Raw genomic sequence first — 19,573 nt, forward strand, 5'->3', positions numbered from 1 at the left:
TACCGAGTAACACCTTAGATTAGTAAAACTGAAGGAATTTTAGTTTACACTTCTCCACTTTTTTGCTTTGACAGTGAGAACAAACTAGGCAATTGCACTAGCAATGTTTGAACTGTAGGCACTGCAGGGAGCAGTAGAATGACATTAGCAGGTTCTTCAGACTTACAGTATCAATGCAAGTATAAGACAATTATTTGAGATGTGCCAAAATTTTCCACTGTCACTGTAAACAGGTTGTTGACTTGTTTTGTAAAAAGGTAACAACTTTATCTATAGCAGTTTTCCAGGCATTGTACTCCAAAATGCTAACAGGGTAAATGATTACATAAGGAAAAAGCTGCAATTTTATTGTCACTGCATACTATCTATCCAATGTTGCACAATGTCTCCAAATACTCTCAGTGAAGTTCCTTAGAAATCAATGGTGCCGCTCTCTCATTTCAGTGCAATTATTTATTACTTGATAGTGTATGGGTCATACAGCACCTTTCTGTGGTAAATTCTGCATAAAAGGTGTAGAATTTCAGGATATTGATATTGTGAAATGGGAGGAGTAAGGAGACTGGTAGAACTTGAAAGGATGCTTATAATACATTTAAATAAATAAGCAAGCAGTAGGTGAGGCACTTTGCAGACAAGTTAGTCCTTGAAGACCAGGTTATTCCTTGAAGTCTAAATGTATGTATAAGTAGTTTTTAAAAGTTTACTAATTTATTAGCCTGCAGCATGTATTGGCATGGGGGGTGAGGAGAGAGAGAACAAAAAAACATTCTACAGTGGTGTCAAGTATCAGTGGGTCACATCAGACATTACACTGAAAAATGATCCTGAAACTTGAGACAAAACCAGAACTTGGCTTGGTCTTTTAGGGTGCTGGAAACACACAGCGGAAAGAGCACAATATCTATAATATCTAGGATTATCTAATAAAGATGGGTCTGCTGAATGGTATGTTCACAGAACTGGACAGCATAGGCTCTGAACTGGGGCCTGATTCTCATCTCATTTAGACTGGTATAACTTCACTGACTTCAATGGAGTCACTCCTGATTTACACCAGTGAAAGTACCATCAGAAGTTTCACCATGTTTTAAAACTTTATGTAATTTTCTTACCTTGGTGGCTGCTTTGACCATCTCCAATTGGCCTTTGTGGATCTGAATGTTCCAAAAGAAGCTGTTGAATAATTTCAGTAACACCCAACCAGTCAACCTAAGGGTGAAAAATGTTAAACCCAAGAGAAGTTTAAGTTTCATTCAAAATGGCCTTCCTGTTGTATTGCTTTTATAACCAATACTGTCACATAGAGATGTAGAGTTTGCAACACCAGCTGATCAGTGGAGTTGTTGCGGGCATAATCAGGGAGAATTCCTTCCTAACATCTCTAGTGATCAGCTTGCACACTGAAGCATGGAATTTGATCATTCCTATCTTAAGATTCATAACTAAAGAAAAATATTGTTAAATGGACTATTGATCGTAAGTTACTGCAGCAAGATGCTTAAGCTGATTTAGGCAAAAACAATAGAGGGTACCTTTGGGCTGATGGCAAGCAGCTTAATTCAGGAAAAACGTATATTTATTTAATTTTATCACATTATTTGTAACTTGGAAAGCCCACAGATTCTGTGTGTTCAAATATGAGAGTATGATTACGCTTCATTTTTAAGGCTAAAACCTATACCCCTCGTGTTTTGGGGTGGCATTAGGGTCAGCATTAAAATAGGAATCTTTAGGCTGTGCTCATGTACAAAGGCAAAGACTGGGGATCCTTCCCCTGATGCTAGGCAAGCATAATCATAGTTTGGTGAAGTATTTTTATTACCTGATCAAAGCAGGTGAGACGTTTGCCACCATTTCTTGGAGAATCCTTCTAGCTTTTTTCTTCACTTTGCTGATGGCCTTGAGGTCTGTCTGAGTACCTGCAGCACTTAATACAGAAGCCTCCTCTACAATGGCCTTCTGCACTCTGATTTTAAAAATAAAACACAAGACAGTTCTGTAACAAATGAGTTCAGCTTATTGACGGCTTCTAGAAGGAATGAACATGGGCAATTCTATGGTATAACTATCGCAGTAAGTTGGAAGATGAAAGAAAATGCACATCAACATGGTTTGTGTTTCATTTGCCATAAACTGAAATTCAATGGTCATCTAAGTTTTGATTAAATACTCGTAAAATGAAATGGACCAATCCGCAGGTAAACTGGGATCAGCTGGTCAATGATTTGCAGAAACATATTAAAAGTTATAAATACAGAGGCAAATATCATTCACTGGCTATCAAAGTTAACCTTTGACAGAGTATGGCAAGTGCTGGCCTTTAATAAGTTTCTCCATTCCAACAACACATCTATAAAATATAAAATTTTAAAAGCAAGGGTCTGAGAGCTCTCAGATCAATGGCTGATGTTCAAAGTATTCCTTAAACTTGTGCAAGTATTCCTGGATATTATGAAAGTCGGCTCAGAAACTGAGTGAATTAGGAATCCAACTATAAACACTAGTTCAAAAAGCTACTACAGAATGAGAGCATAGACTATAAATCCACCTCTTGATAGGAGTAGGGCCTATTATGGTTGCCTCTTGTTTTGTGCAGAGTTTTTTTTAAAAATCTTTAATTAAATAAAAAGACAATGCTTCTAATTTTCTTTTTTACTGCTTTAGCAAACTCCACTTATCTTAACTGAAAGATTTATGCAGTTAATAGTTTACACTTCTTTAGCACGTGCCATGTTAGGTTCCCAAAGTGCTTTACAAATATTAACCAAACTTCACAAAATCAGTGAAATAGGTACACTTTAATGGGGGGAAATGAAGCAAGTGATTAAGGAACTAAGTGAGCTTCTGTACTTGTCCAAGATCACACAGCAAGTCTGTGGCAACAGAGCACTAATCACCCAACAACCTGTAAATCTCAGGTAAGGCCCAACCCTGGAAAGTGCTGAGCACTCCCATTGATTTCAGGGGGAGTAAAACATGCTAAGCCTTTTGCAGAATTGGACTGAAAGAGTGAATGTGCTGCAGAGCTTCTTTTCAATCCAGTTATAGTACTAGAGGGGAACAAATCCTGACTTAACAATTAGCTTGATATTTCATTTGGAGTATATTATCGGAGACAAGAGAATTATCTCTCAAAGATCCTTCCCAAAATATAGAACAAATTCCATGAAAGATGTTCTTGGGGATTAGAATACAACGAATGCTTCCCCTTTTACAAGCCTTCATTCCAGTTACACTAAGAATATCTGACACATTATGAACTTCGATCTAGACCGTTATGTGACATGCCACCTTCCTATTATTTTTAAAATGTTTCAACTTATGATCACCTCAGTTGATCATTCATTATTAGCTGGAAAGCTATAGATAGGGCCCTACCAATTTCACGGCCGTAAAAAATGCGCCACAGACCATGAAATAAGCCCTTCCCCGTGAAATCCGATCGCCCCCTGGTGCTAGGATCCCCCAGCAACAGGGTTCCTAGCTCCAGCTGGGCTGGGGAGGGACAGGACTTGGCCATCCCCTGCACAGCTGTTCTGAAGGGTGGGTGGGAAGACCAGACCCACCTTGGGTGCCTCCCCCTGCTGCAGGATGCTCTGGGACAGCGTTGGGTCCGATCTTCCCTGTGCTGCTGGGAGCGCCCCAGCAGGGGGCTCCTAGCTGCTAGTCCGGGCAGGACAGCACTTGCTCTTTCCCTGCAGGGCTGTTCCTGGGTATCTCTCCCGGCTGCAGAGAGTTCCGCACCCCCTCCACCCCACTTGCTTCCTGTCCCCCTCCCTTTGCAGCTGCCTGGGGAGGGGACATTGACACTTTACAGCAGCAAATCACACACAGGACTCAACTCACTGACTGGAAGAAATGGACATTTGGGAGGTTTTGTAGTGTAGTGATCTCTATTGACTGCCTACAAAAAGCCATGTGCAATTACTGTAAATTGATTGTCCAAAGTAAAACAAAAACCTCAAAAGTGATTACTGCAGCAGATCCTGTGAAAGAATTTGGAAGCCAAATTCTACATGCCAATGGTGACAAACTGTTTTGTACAAGCTGCAATATTTCGTTGGATCACACACGCCGGGCAATGGTTCAGCACCACAGACTCGGAAACCCATCAAAGCAGAAAGAGGGCTGCAGATAATGCATTGCTGGTAAACGAAAAGTTAAAAAACATTTCTTCTCTTTTTAAGAAGGTGACAGAGAGCTCCGAGACCTGACATTTAGGTAGAATGGAACTTGTGGATGTATTTGCAAGTGCTAATATGCCATTGGATAAACATGATCACCCAAAGCTGTGTGAGTTCATTCAATGGAACGTACAAAATGCCGGTTACTTACAAAGTGCGAATAAGCTATGACAGGACTACCATCCAAAGGTTTTACTACACATTTTGAGGAGATGAAATCTCAAAGTAACTCATGAGAGTCTTTTGCAATTATTTTGGATGAGTCCACAGATAAGCAAGACAACTAGGTACTGCATGTTCTGTTTGATTTTATTTCTGACAAGGCTGAAGATGTACTGACAGGAAAGCTAACAACAATGCTTGCCGACTGCATTTATTTGGATGCTTTGAACTAAACTACAGTTTCCCAAGCGATAATTAAAACCGTTTTAAAATACTTTGTCAAAGTTCGCACTGTATCTACTTTCATAAGCGACAATGCAACTTGCATGACGAAATCTTTCTAATTGGTTCTCCAAGGTCTAATGCCAAATGCTGTCCATATTAGATGTAATGCACATATAATTTCTCTTGTCAGGGAGCTATGGAGATGTGAGTTTGGTAAAGCTGAGAAACTGGTCAGCTACATTAAAAAGATCTTCAAACACTGCCCTAGCTGCAAACTTTGATACAGGCAGCACATTGCAAACACGACTGAAATGACTGAAATTGGGGAACAAAAAATTGCACTTCCCCGAGAGCCAGTAAGGACTTGTTGGAATTCCTGGTTTCGGGCTGTATAATACCATACAGCTCACCTGAAGTACTCCTCTGAGTTAGTCTCAGAAGAGCTGACACTGACACCGAAAATGCAGGTTTTAACAGCACTGTCAACCCTTCTAAATGATGCTCAGCTGAATGAGGAAGTTCAGTTCGTTGCTAAGAATGCCATAGGACTCATGAACTTAATCACTAGGTTTGAATCTCAACGTGTCACAATCCACCAAGCGTACAACAAAGTAATGGATGTACTGTTCTGGGCTAAAGCACAGGCAAACGAAAATCACTCTGACAATGCTGAGTTAAATGCCAGTGCTCAGCAAGTGTTTCTTGCATGGAAAAGAAACTCAGACAATACTACTGCTATGGGGAAGAGTCAAGTGATGTAACAAAAACGGCTCCAAAGTTTCAACAACCTGCAGCAGGGTTCCTAAAAGCGGTGTGTATTTTTGACCATGCACAAATGCACCTGTTGATGGTGGATTTAACCTTGCTTAATGCAATCCCTGGCTTTGATAAGAATTGTAAGCTGGAGATGCCTGCTCACAAAACTATTGTGAAAGACGTGGACTGTAGTTTGCCTGTGCTACAGTTTTGGAACTCAGTGGAAGGCATAATCCCCCATCTTGCAAGGCTAGCTCGGCGCTGTCTGACAATTCCAACAAACTCCGTGGATGCAGAGAGAGCAGTGTCTAAACACAGGCAGGTGTTTTCAGCACAGAGACAGGGAATGAAGAAAGACACAGTTGCTGGATGCTCCATGCTGACATTCAATTAATGACATTTGAAACCAGAATTTCCCCCCCACATACTTTTTTTTTTTTAAATCATCTTAAGGCTGTGGTTCTCAAGTTTGAGGCTACCAGTTGAGATCACTACCATACTAAACTGTCTCAGATGCCCGTATCTACCAATCAGGAAGTTGAGCCCTGTATGTTATTTGCTGCTGTAAAGTGTCAATCAATAAATCCTGTCAAGTTCACGTCCTTTCGTTATTTTATTGAAACAAGCTAATAATTGCATCTGGAAGGGGGGGTACACCCTGTACAGTAATCCCTCCCCCTTCGGCGCGATGGGGGCAAGAAGTGAATGTGTGTGTATGAGGGGGGGGTGCATTGCAGAGCTTTCTGCAGGCAGGCAGAAGCACCAAGAGCAGCCGTGCAGAGGAAGAGCAAGTCTTGTCCCTCCCAGGCCAGCCGGCCGGGACTAGCAGCTAGAAGCCCCTGACTAGGGCGTTCCCAGCAGCACGGGGGAGATCAGACCCACCTCTACCTCTGCGAACTTTCTGCAGCTGCAGGAAGCTCCGCGGTTGCTGCCTTCACAGTCTAGCTCGGAAGGCAGCACAGAAGTGAGGGTGACAATCCCATAACCCCCCTACAACAGGTTTGTGACACAGACCCCAATCCCCTTTTGGGTCGGGACCCCCACGGATACAACACTGTGAAATTTCAGATTTAAACATCTGAAAATGTAAAATGTACCCATTTTCAAATCCTATGGCTGTGAAATTGACCATAATGGACCGTGAATTTGGTAGGGCCCTAGCTATATAGATCTACTATGAACCTGGTACCAAAAGCTGCAAAGGGCTCCATAATAGTTTATTATACTTAGGTCTTGTCCACATGGGATGTTAATGTGAACCTATAGCACACCAGCTTGCCATGCACTAATGTCCCATATAGCCAAGCTCTTAATATTAAGTTTATTGTATCTGTACCAGCAGTCACTACAAAGATATGGAGGCTGATGTGTAAAAACCCCACCCTCCCATAACTATTCTATACAAAAGTTATCTGGCTTAAATTCGAGGGATGGGCTGTAATAGATACTCTACCTTCTATTATTCTAAATATTCTAGCTTTCAGAATTTGCTGTGTTGTTATTCTGTAACAATCTTTGATTAAATGTAATATTATGCATGAAACTGGAAACCGATACAAAAACACAATGTTGGCTTATTTAGCACATCTTACCTGCTGCTGTTCAACACATTTTCTGTCACATTGTTGGCAAACATACTCTTATGCACATCTCGTTCTTGCACAAAAAGAACATAACAGAGCCGTCTTGCCAGCCACCCTCTGTACCTACAACGTAAGAAAGTTAATTATCAAAATGTGTCCCCAAAACATTGTCAACTTATAAAAGAATACTTTTATTGTCAAACATTCACATACATCCAATGAAAGGTTACAAAAGTAGGTAAAATTCTTTGAACAGCTACCAAATAGCTTCTGTATTTTCTAATACATCCGAAAATTAACAGTGTTACAGACAAAATAGATATCTATCACAAGCTATGTGGGAAGAAACCCAAACTAAAGCAATAAATTTATGGGACGCTGGTGTGATAACATTTTCGCACAATCATAAAAAAATTGCTACAAAAGAACATATCTGCTGGTATTCTCCTTGGTTACATCTCAGAACTTACATACATTTTGGCTGTCTGCCCAATTCACGCAGTGCCAAGTTTTAAACAAATCAGTGACCTTGCTGTGAGTAGCATAAATCCAACTAACATTTGTCGGCTTTTTATAAAAAAAGATAGAGGCTGAGATTTTTCAAAGCTGCCTGAGTCAAGTGTCAATCCTCAACCGGAATTCAATGGAATTTGGGCACTTAACTCCCATAAGTGCCTTTGAAAATCCTAGCTGGAATTGTCCAAGGGATCATAACACACACTTTGGATACATCCAAATTGCAGCTGAAGATGTGACTGCAGCACAGGTAGGCCTGCTCCAGTACAAGCCCACCAAGGACTCTTGGTATGAATTCAGACTGCAGGTCCGCTCCAGGGTCCATGGTGCTGCATCCTCACCACTACGGTTATCGCACTAGCTAGAGTAAAACTAGCACAGAGATGTCTATCCATCCTGCAATTAAACTTTCACTGGTGTAGACAAACCTCGTGTCTCTCTTTTCTGCTCAAAAGTTTTCAAAGGCCTCTTCTTACATTTTACATACCTTGGCCCTGATCCTGCCAAAACTTATACACATGATAATTACACGCACTGCCAGTCCCAACAAGTAGTCATTTGGGCTCCTCGCATGTGCAAGCATTTGCAGGATAGTCATTATTTTAGCCCTTTCGATCCTCTCCTCTCCTCCTCCGTCCTTTGTTCTCCTAATTCCTTTCCCTTCACACAGATCAACAAATCTCTCCTCCCTAGAATAGCTACCATATATTAACACTACATACAAATAACCCCCAAGAGCTGAGCATCCACAGCTCCTATCATCATCAGCTGCTCAGGACTTTTGCATATCAGGCTCCAGGTATCTCAAGGTGGGCACCAAAAAAATTGAGAAACACACAGTTAGTTAGTGGACAGTTAAGTAGGTTGCCCAGCAACACATAAGCAGAGGAAGGGACAGAATCCAGTCTCTAAAGAGAGCATTCAACTTCCTTAACCACAAAATCATCCTCTCTCTTCCTGCAGTTCCCTGACTCATTCAACCCCATCTTGGAGGCTGAGATCTTCCAAACAGCCACATTCACTACACAGCCCTCATCCACTCCATGGGCAACATCTTTCCTGTGAAGTGAATGAGACAAGGGTCCTGCAGTCATATAATTAAAGACTGTATCATATTAATGAGGTACAAGAGGCAGAATTAAAGTTGCATGGGCAACCTAACTTAGCATTCCCTAACTCAGAAGCAATCACCTTTACAACTTAATAATGTTCTTTTACACAGACATGGATGTAATGTCCTAGAAGTGGGGGGTTGGTTTTCGTTGTTGTGGGTTTTCTTAAATAAAGAAAAATGGTAAAAACAAATTAAATTATGTGCAACTGTAATAATCCTACCCCTTCATCCATTGTCAGCAGGATATGAAGCCTTCACCTTCAGCAGTGCATCACAACTTGAGTTACAAGAGTGACTGAACTAGGTGGCAGCAGGAGAAGGCTGTTATCCTGGTGGACAAGGAAAAAGGGTGCTAGGTCTGGGGCAGGGTCAAGGGGATCCTAACCTCTCTCTCTTCCCCACTTTCCTCCAGGTGATAGGGGGAACTCCTTCCCGATGTGGTGCCCCCAAAAAAGAGGGAGGATGTGAGCCACAGGGGCTATATGCTGGGCCATGAGGGGGAGGGTTGTTGGCAGGGTCCAACCCAGTCTTCTGACCATCTCCCAAAAGGCTGATGGCTCCTGCGGTTGCCAATGTATAGTGTTTCTGGTGCTCTGGCACCACCGTGAGACAGGCCACAAATTAGTCTATTCATGTTCATTTTTTAAATTTGCCATCATGCCCAAATTTTGCTATAGAAGAGAAATGATGATTTTTACAAGCTTCTCACAGTGAAACCTGAATGGAATTTATGGGATAAAGAAAAGGCACTTCTCTGACTCCAGGGTTTTCCTCTGGCAAATTTCAAAATCCTGTTCCAAAGTATATGGATGTGATCCTGCTTCCAAAAACAGATTGCAAGAATCTTTTATAATGGAAAGTGTCAGGCAACCTAAAGATAGAGGTCCCTGCCACCTCCTCCTATAATTATTAACAAGGTATTTTGTTTTGTTTTAATGTACATACAATGCAGACAGACATATAACAATTATAGGAATTTGCAAACAGTTATTTTGGAGATAAAAGCCTTGCTAAACTGTGGACAAGAAGAGAAAAGAAAATAGGTTAAAGGTTTTTTTAATATCTTTTAAAGCACTTTTTCTCAGTTGTTTGGCAACCCCATTTTCATTGCTTTTCCTTTTTAAAAAAAAAATTCTCGGAGGGGTTTTTATATTCATCTTAGGCTTGGCAAGATGGTCAATTGACTGGTCAAATAATGTCAACTTACCACATATTTCACCATGGTCAAATATTGTCAAATATTCCACCAAGAATGCCCTGATCAGCAGCCTACATTTCTGATTACATCAGGATGCCATTCTTTAAATTTTTAGAACTTCATTTCATTGAGTTATTTTTACTCAGAAAAATGTGAAACACAAGTAACCTTTTTTTTAAAATTAGGCATAGAGTGTGTGTGTGTGTGTGTGTGTATATATATATATATATAATGCTAAGCCTACTGTAGACCATAAAGTCTTACTCTTATGTCTTACTGTTCTAATAAATTAGCACTTTAAAATATTTGACCATTTTTGACCTTATTTGACAATATTTGACCAGTCAATTGACCAATTATTTTTGGACCAGTCATATGCCCAATCCTAATTAATTTTAAGGGAAAAGTTGAGAAGGGAAATTTGTTGCTATCAAACAGCTTAGTAATTGTGAGTATGTCATCAGATCAGCACAGAAATATTACAAAAGCCTGTCAAATATTGGCACATTCACTATGAGGCTTAGAAAGAAATAATCATGCAAATCTCTACTCTCTAAATGGGCAGTAATGGCTATCAGACAGTAGAGGAAATTGCATACTGTATACATAGGGATAAACTGTATATTATATAAATTAGATACCTGCAACCAATTAGAGCACAAGGATTTTCTGTGGGAAAAACTGTTGTTAGGAATCAGTAACTCTCTAGCATCCTTCGAATCAGATTGGCTGAGAATTCCATTTCAGTAGAATACTAAATTCAAGGGAAATGCTACACTGTCAAAAGGAAGAGGGGCTGAAATAAAATGATAAATGAATAAGTTATTACTGGATGGTATTCATTCAAGAGTTCCAAAGGAACTTAAAGTGGTAGGCTGAACTACAAACATTCATTAAAATCAGTGAATATAGTCACTCTTCACTAGCAGTTAGAAAAAAAATCACTCTTTTGAATTTGAAAATGAGCAAATGTGGTATGAAAGTTATTGAGAGATTAAATATGGGACCTCAAAAAATCATTTACACATTCACTACAACTACACTGTGAGTTAAACACATTTTGTTGTTTAAGGAAAAATGGTTCGATGAATCAATTGGTTTTACATTCCTATTTTACAGAACCCTGAGCTATCAAGACCACTCAAGGATTTGATCTTTTTTTTAAATGGCATTTCAGATATTTTTCAGTATTCTAGGCCACTGATTACACACTCAAAAATAATCAATTATATCAATAGACAATAGTCTCCAGTATTAATCTCCAGGTCCTCCCTCTCTCTCAAGCACAACACAACTCTGTCTTTCTTTCACTCAGACATTTTGGCTCGTTTCCTCCAGTCTACTAGCCTGTCCCCGTTTGTTCTGAATCTACAATGAATACTACAGAATCTTATGTTAATTATATCAGGAGAATCAACTTTGCAGGCAGGCAGAACACAGAAACATTTTCATTTACTTCAAAATGAGAGTATCATTACCCTAAGACAAAATTATAAAAATGGAACAAAAATGCATTATCCAGTTAAATACCTTAAACACACGTATCAAAGAGCTGTACTTTGCTATCATGGAAGGACAGGCTCAACCTATAACTGCTATTATCCTATGTATACCAACAGTGGCCAAAGTGTAGGCTCTGGGCCAAATTGTTCGGGAAATTCAACAATGCAGCCTTCAGTCACACAGTCAACCCAAGGATGCAACAGCCACTTTCACCTTTAATCTATTGCTGCTTTCATCATTAATTCAGATCAATATCTGTGGGGCATGCACACTGTGACTCACACCCCAATGCATTAAAGTCAAAGGGGATTGAAATCTGCTTTACTTTATGCAAACTAGGTGCCATCTTCACACTTCTTGTATGCAGCCAATGTAGCTAGACAACCTTGGGACTGCTCTGAAGTATACAAGCAGTTCACACACACTGTCCGTAGTTAACAGCGTGCCAAGACAGACTACAGGTTTTATTGTTGCTATAAATTCGCACAGATTCAAGCATACCAAGAAAGCATTCTATCCCTCCGGAGGTTGTTAAATCTTTCTTGGTGATTTCTCTGCCAAGAGATCCAGTAAGTTAGAAAGACAAAGAAAATGTCATTAATTATGCTGGAAATAGTTTAACTTACCTTGTGTGCGTTTCATTGATATAGATAACATTGCGTAGGCCCAAAGAAGGAATACTAGCATTGAAAAGTTTATCCTACCAAAACAAAATGAGAGAAAAGAAATAATTGGAAGGCTTCTTTCTTATATAAGAATGGTCATTTCTTCACATTAACAATAACATAAATTGTTTTTCCTCTTCAAATATGAAGATAAAGTGGCAGAGGTGTTACGTGACTTGTCCATGACTACAGAATAAATCAGTACTAGAGCTGGGATTTAAACTCAGGAGGCCCTATCTCCCAGACCTTTGCTCAGGCCACATTTGGGCCCATTCAGTTCATCCACGATACTTTTACTGCACCTAGAAAACCCAATGGTGCCTCCCACTTGGAAGTGGATGAGGATCAGGAAATGTAATGAGCGTGGGTATAAGTAAATGCATGTCCCTATACAGAAGGAAAATAACCCTCACTTTTTAGCATGGGTAACACTGACAATCAGTGAAAACCACAGAAAAACAAAAGAAAGGTTAGTTTAATCCAAACTGGTCTAACCAGTCTAATCTCTTAAATGGGAAAGCAATGGGTGCTATAGAATACTAGAAGATAGATGCAGGCCATGAGCTGTTCAAAACCTTTAAAAAAAGTTTAGGCCCAGGGAGGCATGGATAGCTTAGTGGTTTGAGCATTGGCCTGCTAAACCCAGGGTTGTGAGTTCAATCCTTGAGGGGGCTACTTCGGGATCTGGGGCAAAATCAGTATTTGGTCCTGCTTGGACTCTATGACCTTTCAAGGTCCCTTCCAGTTCTAGGAGATAGGATATCTCCATTATTATTATTATTATTTTTTACAAAGCCAGAATATTGTATTATGAGCAAACTACCTAAACCAGCACTTGTACAAAGACAAATAATGAAGTGATGATTCAGACTGGAACTTGGTGTAAGCAAGAGAGATACTCCATATAAACCTTACCCAAGTCAAACCCTCTGGCTCAAGCACAGCGTCTGCATGAGAAGGTTTATAGTTAGTACTGTGGGCCATTTTGATAGCCAAGAACTGAAGGTGATCCTCCCTCAAGTCTAGACATTTGCTGTAACAAGTACAAAACCTGCATTCCTGTGACTTGCTATGTAAAAATAAATAAATGTATAGGAATCATTCAGGTCCTAGGAAGGGAGAACTCATTCAAGAGATTCACAGCCCACTTATCACCTCCCACCCCAAACAGAAGATGCCAATAAAGCAAATCATCGCACAGATAACAAGTGGCCTTTTTTGTTGTTGTATTGCCAACCCAGACAAACAATTTACTAGTTCATAGAAAGATTCATGAACGTGGCTGAAACAGGAATGGAAAAGAACTCGGTGAGGAACACCACCAGGGAAGGGAGTGTTATTGTATTTGGGTGGCAGTGTTGCTTAATGGATAGAGCACTGGAGTGGGATCAGGATACTTGGGTTCTCTCTCCAGCTATGCCAATGGCCTGTTAGAGAAGTCACTTCACCGCTCTATGCCACAGTTTCCTCATCTATAAAATGGGGATAATGATACTGACCTCCTTTATAAAGCATTAAGAGCTACCGATGAAAATGCTATAAAAGATTGATATTTTTATATTTGCTATTTCCCTTCTAGAACATTAAGCAACAAGGTGTATTGTACAACTATGCTTTGAGGTTAACTAAAGGATGTCTGATACCACAGCCACCTTTCAATGCATTGCTACAATACAATTTACAAAGGACATAAAACACTCTGCTGCAGGTATTCCCCTCAAATCATATGTAGCATGGAAAAACCAACCTCAAAAATCACTGGACTAGTGTCAACTGATCTAGTATTTTCCCCTTCCTTTTCAAATTTAACTTTAAACTGAGATTCTCATCTGAAAAGTGACTATAAAAATGGCACTGAGGTGTTCCATATATATTCCATCACATTAGGTATGACTAACATGATGGAACCCTGCCCCCAGGCCCTGCTGTGAACTCCCCCATCCTTATGCTGCCCACCTAGGGGGAGGGATAGCTCAGTGGTTTGAGCATTGGCCTGCTAAACCCAGGGTTGTGAGTTCAATCCTTGAGGGGGCCACTTAGGGATCTGGGGCAAAATCAGTACTTGGTCCTGCTAGCGAAGGCAGGGGGCTGGACTCGACCTTTCAAGGTCCCTTCCAGTTCTAGGAGATCTCCATTAAATTTATTTATTAAGGAGATCATGGCTATGTAGTGTCCTCGAATTTTGCCCTCATTTACACCTAAGCAACCCCAGTGGTTTTAGTGGGGCAGCACAGGTATAACTAAGGGCATCATTCAAAGAAAATGGGATTAAGTGGCCCTACAAATGGACCATCAATAACAAGTTTAATGCCCTAGTCAGAGAAGAAACCGGTTCACTCTCAGAACTAAGCTGGCTCCACAGACTAAACCCAACCCAAAAATATTTTTGATATGGCAAGTTACAAAAGCATTGCAAAAGTAAATGTGGCACAAAACCCTTAAGCGTACACAAGAGGCGGAATCAATTTATCTAGGTCCTTATATTGTTCCCCATATCCTACCAAGGATAGTTCTTTACAGTGCATTTGGGGTTTTATCCCCTGTATCTTTTTGTCTTTATTGCCGATTCCTACTCTGGCGGCAGGAGTTAACAGAAGCAAAAGTGTTCTTTTGTCACTTAAGTCAACAAATACTTATTATAGACAAATACAAGTTACTGGCCTCACTACAGGGGTATCTGGATAAAATTTAAGGATCGGTGATATAGAGGAGGTCAGACTAGAATCAGATAATCTAATGGTCCCTTCTGGCCTTAAACACTGTGAATCTATGAAATATAATCGAATAAAGATAGAGTACATATCTGACAAGTAAAAACGTGCCATTTCACACAATCACACCTTCAAAGGAAGCTCATTCACTGTAGTTAAAAAGTTTGGAAGAACACTTTTTAAAATCATCTTGCAGACCATCTGTTACTTGAGCATCTGGATACTGCTCCCAATGGACAAAACATCACAAAAACTACTCTAACTGGCACTTCTTGTTGCCAGGCTCAGCAGACAAGCCAAGAATTGTCTGGGTCTGAAAACACAATTGTCTTCTCAAACCTACATGTGGTTTCTTCAGATCAGTGGTGAAGCATATTGGAGAATACAAGAAGCTTTCAAGACCAATGGCCAGACTGTAATTCTTCTATGGATACAGAGGAGACGTTAAAATTTCATTTTTGGCGATTAATACCTTTCATGAGCATTAAATTTACATCAATAACATGGATTTTAAATAATCTTGCACAGCAAATGAGTTTTTCACAAAACTCTCAAATACTAGTTCTCAAACAGAATTTAGTGCAGGGAATTCTGCACTGGAAGACAGACAAGACATCACAAAAGGTCTTTTTTATCTCCAAATGTTATGATAATGTTTTGGGAAAGGTAATCTTAACTACCAAGCAAACAAAAGAAAAGTAACAATCAACCTCCCTGTACAGATTAACAACATTGTGACCTTAATTCTGAAAGTGAGGAAACTATTGGAACTCCATACATTGTAATCATGTTTCAATTTCTTATTGTCAAACATAATCCAGTTCATAATCTTCTTACCCGGCTTTGAGGCGTACACATGTAGCAACAGCGTCCAACAAATGGCCTTTTTCTGCTCAGTAGTGTCTCTTTCCATTTTAAAGTCGCAGATCGGAAGACAGTAGGCCTTGAATTGCACTCTCCCTTGGAAAACAACAACACACCACAGCGTGAAGACGCACAAAAAATGACACAATTATCCACTATTGAGAATTTAAAGATTTTAAGGATACTACCAGGTACCACTTATTTTTTTAAATCTAAGGCCAATAGAAATGTTTCTGTAATTTTTTTTTCTAAAATTCCAACTAATACAATCAAAAAACCCTACATTCTGCTGCATTATTGTACTGATGCCTGCAAAGCTGAAAATGAAATTGACATTAAGCTAACTAGAAACAGATGAGAAATTAACCAGTGTATTTTGGTGTTCAGAAATGAGAGAAGTGTAAAAAGTTAACAGAAAGTATAGTGAACAGTAAATCAGATTTCATTTTAATAATTTAGGGTTGTTCATAATGTAAGCAAAGAAATTTGAATTTTAATTACTTGCCGGACAATGTCCTTTTAAAATTGTAAGATGACTGAACATATAAGAACTTCACCAACTCTACAGTCCTTATAGGTTATGTTTCAACAGCTACATGCAAAGTAATATGCAAAAATAACTACTGTACTAAAGCCTACTTCCTCATGCTGATTTTTAAAGCTTCCCAAGTACGGGAAATCAGTAACAAGAAAGCTGGAGTTTTCTTTTACATGATTAATTAGAAAAACAATACCATGTCATTCTTAAACTACAATAGCGACATGGTTAAACATACATAATTCCCACTGAAATCAATGGGAATATTACTTGCCTGTGAATGCAGGCTCAGGACCATTGTACTCAATGGAATTACAAAATCATCTTTTATAACATTGATATAAAGGGCAGCCATATAACCCAAAAGAGAGAAAACAAAATTAGCCCAAATATGTTAAAAATGACACATGAAAGGGGAGCAAAGCAGACTGCAGCCAGTACCTTCAAAGCGGCATAAATGTTAGAAATCCTAAATATGGGTTATCATACACTCAGCTAGAAAACCACATCATTCAGAAACAACCAGAAGTTCATATTAAAAATTGAAATGTTCAACAGGCAATAGCATGAATTGACTAATGTTCCTACCCTAAAGAATTTTTTTCAGAAACGAAATAAGCATCAAAACGCTGTCCTTTTACCAACCCCATCTATTACCAATACCACCACCAAACTGTCAACATTCAAGCTCAAAACCTTGATGTCAAAACCCTCACATTTAGGCCCTTGCTAAAACCTGCTACTACTTTCTCTATAAAATCCCTTCCTTTCCATCTTGTGCATGCCATTATCCCCATTATCAGAATCTTGTCTCAATTACTGCAGCCTACCCCCTACCCTCATCCTCTCTCTCAACTCTGACCATTTTCCAACTCTTCTTCCGTATCAAGTTCCAAGTTCAAACTTCTCATCTTTAGAGCACTGCACAATTCCACCCTGCCTACATTGCTACATCATCTCCTCCTATACCCATGCTGCTCCTTATGCTCCTCCCAACCTACTCTGTTCACTGCCCACTTTGTATATTCCAAATCCTGAATCCTTTTCCACAACAGCCTGTACAACTGCAATAGCCTCCCTATTAATGTCCACCAAGCTCCCTCCAGCTCTTCTAAGAAACCATTTCAAAAACTGTATCAAATTATTAATAAATATACCATGAAGCTCTAAGGACATTAACACCATTGCTTTCTACACCTGACAAAATTAAGGCGTTCTACTGCCTAGCAATACCGGTCTCTGCCACAGCATTGTACTCTTGGTTCATCACCAATGTCTAAGCCAAGTACTGGAAGAATTTGTGTAATGTACATAGGAGATAAAATTCTTATCCTCACTCCTCACAAAAAGAAAAGAAAGTGAAAAAAAAAAAAAAGAAAATTCCATCTTATACTTTAAGGAAAAATAAAGCAAATCTTGAGGACTGACGTCCATATTTTTACTTACCCACTCTTCACTGGAGTGCTTACATCTAGTGACAGCATATTCTACTGAAGAGGACAAATAGGAAACATCTATTGTTCCAAGGGACAAAGCAGCCTCATCCATGACACAGGACAAATTTAAGACCATGGGCTAAAAGGTAAAATGTGTATTTTTGTGAAGGGTAATTAACAATTCTAAATAATTCATCATAAATTGGCTTCCTGTATCAATGCATCTCTCGCAAAATTCCAGGTTGACTCTCTCGGGTTTTGGTACAAGCAGCTGTACCAACACAGTAAATGGACAAAATAGCATACTCAGTATGTCTAGATGAAGAGACCCATTAACACCTTGGCCACACTGCCTTGTACTAACCCAAAGGATACTTTTGCTCTAGAAGTTACTCACACTCCTCTTATACTATAGGACATTCCTCTTTTATCAATTGTCTCTGGGGGGACATCTTTCTTCCATAAAGTCTTTCAGAAATGTTTTCTCCTTGCACTATCAGCCAGTGTATTCCATGTGTCTGAGCTAGACTAAGTGTCCAAACTAGATTTAAAACTCCTTGGAGCAAGGTTCATGTATGTGCATGTATAATTCCAAACTCATTACTGGCATGCAATAAACAATATTAAAAACCCAACACAAGTCCATATTGCATGTGGAGAAGCCTGCATTAAGATAATCCTTTTAAAATAGAATATTTCATCATCAATATAATAAATTCAGTTAATATCACTCCATGAAAGATTAATAAGCCAATAAGTCAAAAGCATTAAAAGGAGAGTGTTACAATGAGCACTTGCACACGTCAGACATTTTGAAATCAAGTACTAGTATTCACTACAAATTGTGATTTATATTTCATAAAATAATACTGTATATATTGAATATAAATTTATAAGAGTGGATGCTGATTCTTTCATTTATTACCACAGAGAAATATTTTAAAGTCCAGATCCTGCAAATACATATAGGAGTACTCTCCACTGAACTCAATGGGCATATTCTTGTATATAAATGTCTGCAGAACCAAATATTAAAATCACTAATCCAAAATTTTACTTCATTTAATCTCCATCCCAGGCAATCAACCAGCCTCAGCACATGGAAATGGACTAGATGAAGTCTGGCGGTCCCTTTAAGCCCTACATTTCTATGATTCTAAACAACCAGTCAACCCTGGACCCATCCTGAAAGCACTCCACGCACAAAGTTCTCAACTTCAATGAAAATTTTAAACTTGGGCATTTTACAGGATTAGGCCCTTTGGCCCCAATCCTGAAAAAATTTATTCATGTGCTTAACTTTATACACTGTGAGTACAAAAAGTTACATGTGAATAAATCTTTGCAGGTTCAGAGCCTTTATTTGCCTTTTGCTTTACTGGGTCTTAAGCACACTAATACTCTAAGTAGCCCATAAATACAAATACGATGCTCATACATATTCAGAAAGATATGTCCCCTAATTCACTTCTGGGTCACCTTGGCCACATGTGTGTGCATACACAACCACTTGAAGTCAAACACTGGATATAAAAAGCTATTTAAGCAATGGCAATTTCATACATAAATCTACAGAGAAAAAAAATTCTTCCAGCACCTAAACCCCATTGAACAGCTTATGCTCTGAACTAGCTTCAAACATATGTCAATCTAATGTGAATCAGCATGGCATAAAAATACACAGCAGACTCAAATGATCTGCCAAAAATAAAAGTACAAACGCTGAGCACAAGTATGTGGTGTAGAATGTTCCTGAGCAATAGGGGGGCACATTGCCAAGGGGACTGCGCTGAGCTCATACAGAGGCAATGTCAGAGGAGGAGCAGACCATATTGGCAATGAAACTGCACTGTCCTACTGAAGCTCCCGTGGAGTTGAGCAATGGCTATGACAGAATCAGCAAGGTGCAATAAAGATTTGTGGCTCCATTGGACTGGAATGAGTGAGCAAAAAGGTGCGTGAGAGGGCAAAGAAAAGCCAATCTTAATAAGGCTCCCAGCATCTAATTCCAATCTTCAATACAGAGTACAGCCTGAATCTCTGCAGCTCACTGAATGCTTCATCCCATTCCAGCCCTACAGGAAAGGCAGAAGCAACCCATAACCACCCCCCTCC

At 39.5% G+C, this 19,573-nt stretch overlaps 1 protein-coding gene across 1 annotated transcript in view; it reads right to left on the reverse strand.

Annotated features, from left to right (window-relative positions):
* GPAM (glycerol-3-phosphate acyltransferase, mitochondrial) overlaps positions 1-17,594 on the reverse strand; it is a 48,187-nt gene extending 30,593 nt beyond the window's left edge. The window contains exons 1-6 of the mRNA XM_024193524.1: positions 17,469-17,594; positions 15,458-15,580; positions 11,871-11,944; positions 6,923-7,036; positions 1,826-1,969; positions 1,116-1,212 (exon numbers count right to left, since the gene is read on the reverse strand). Of these exons, the coding sequence (XP_024049292.1) occupies positions 1,116-1,212; positions 1,826-1,969; positions 6,923-7,036; positions 11,871-11,944; positions 15,458-15,580; positions 17,469-17,594 (678 nt within the window). The remainder of the gene's footprint in view (positions 1-1,115; positions 1,213-1,825; positions 1,970-6,922; positions 7,037-11,870; positions 11,945-15,457; positions 15,581-17,468) is intronic.
* Between the last annotated feature and the right edge of the window lie 1,979 nt (positions 17,595-19,573).

This window comes from Terrapene carolina, unplaced genomic scaffold (assembly GCF_002925995.2).
Source record: "Terrapene carolina triunguis isolate 2854851 unplaced genomic scaffold, T_m_triunguis-2.0 Scaffold95, whole genome shotgun sequence".
NCBI lineage: Eukaryota > Metazoa > Chordata > Testudines > Emydidae > Terrapene > Terrapene triunguis.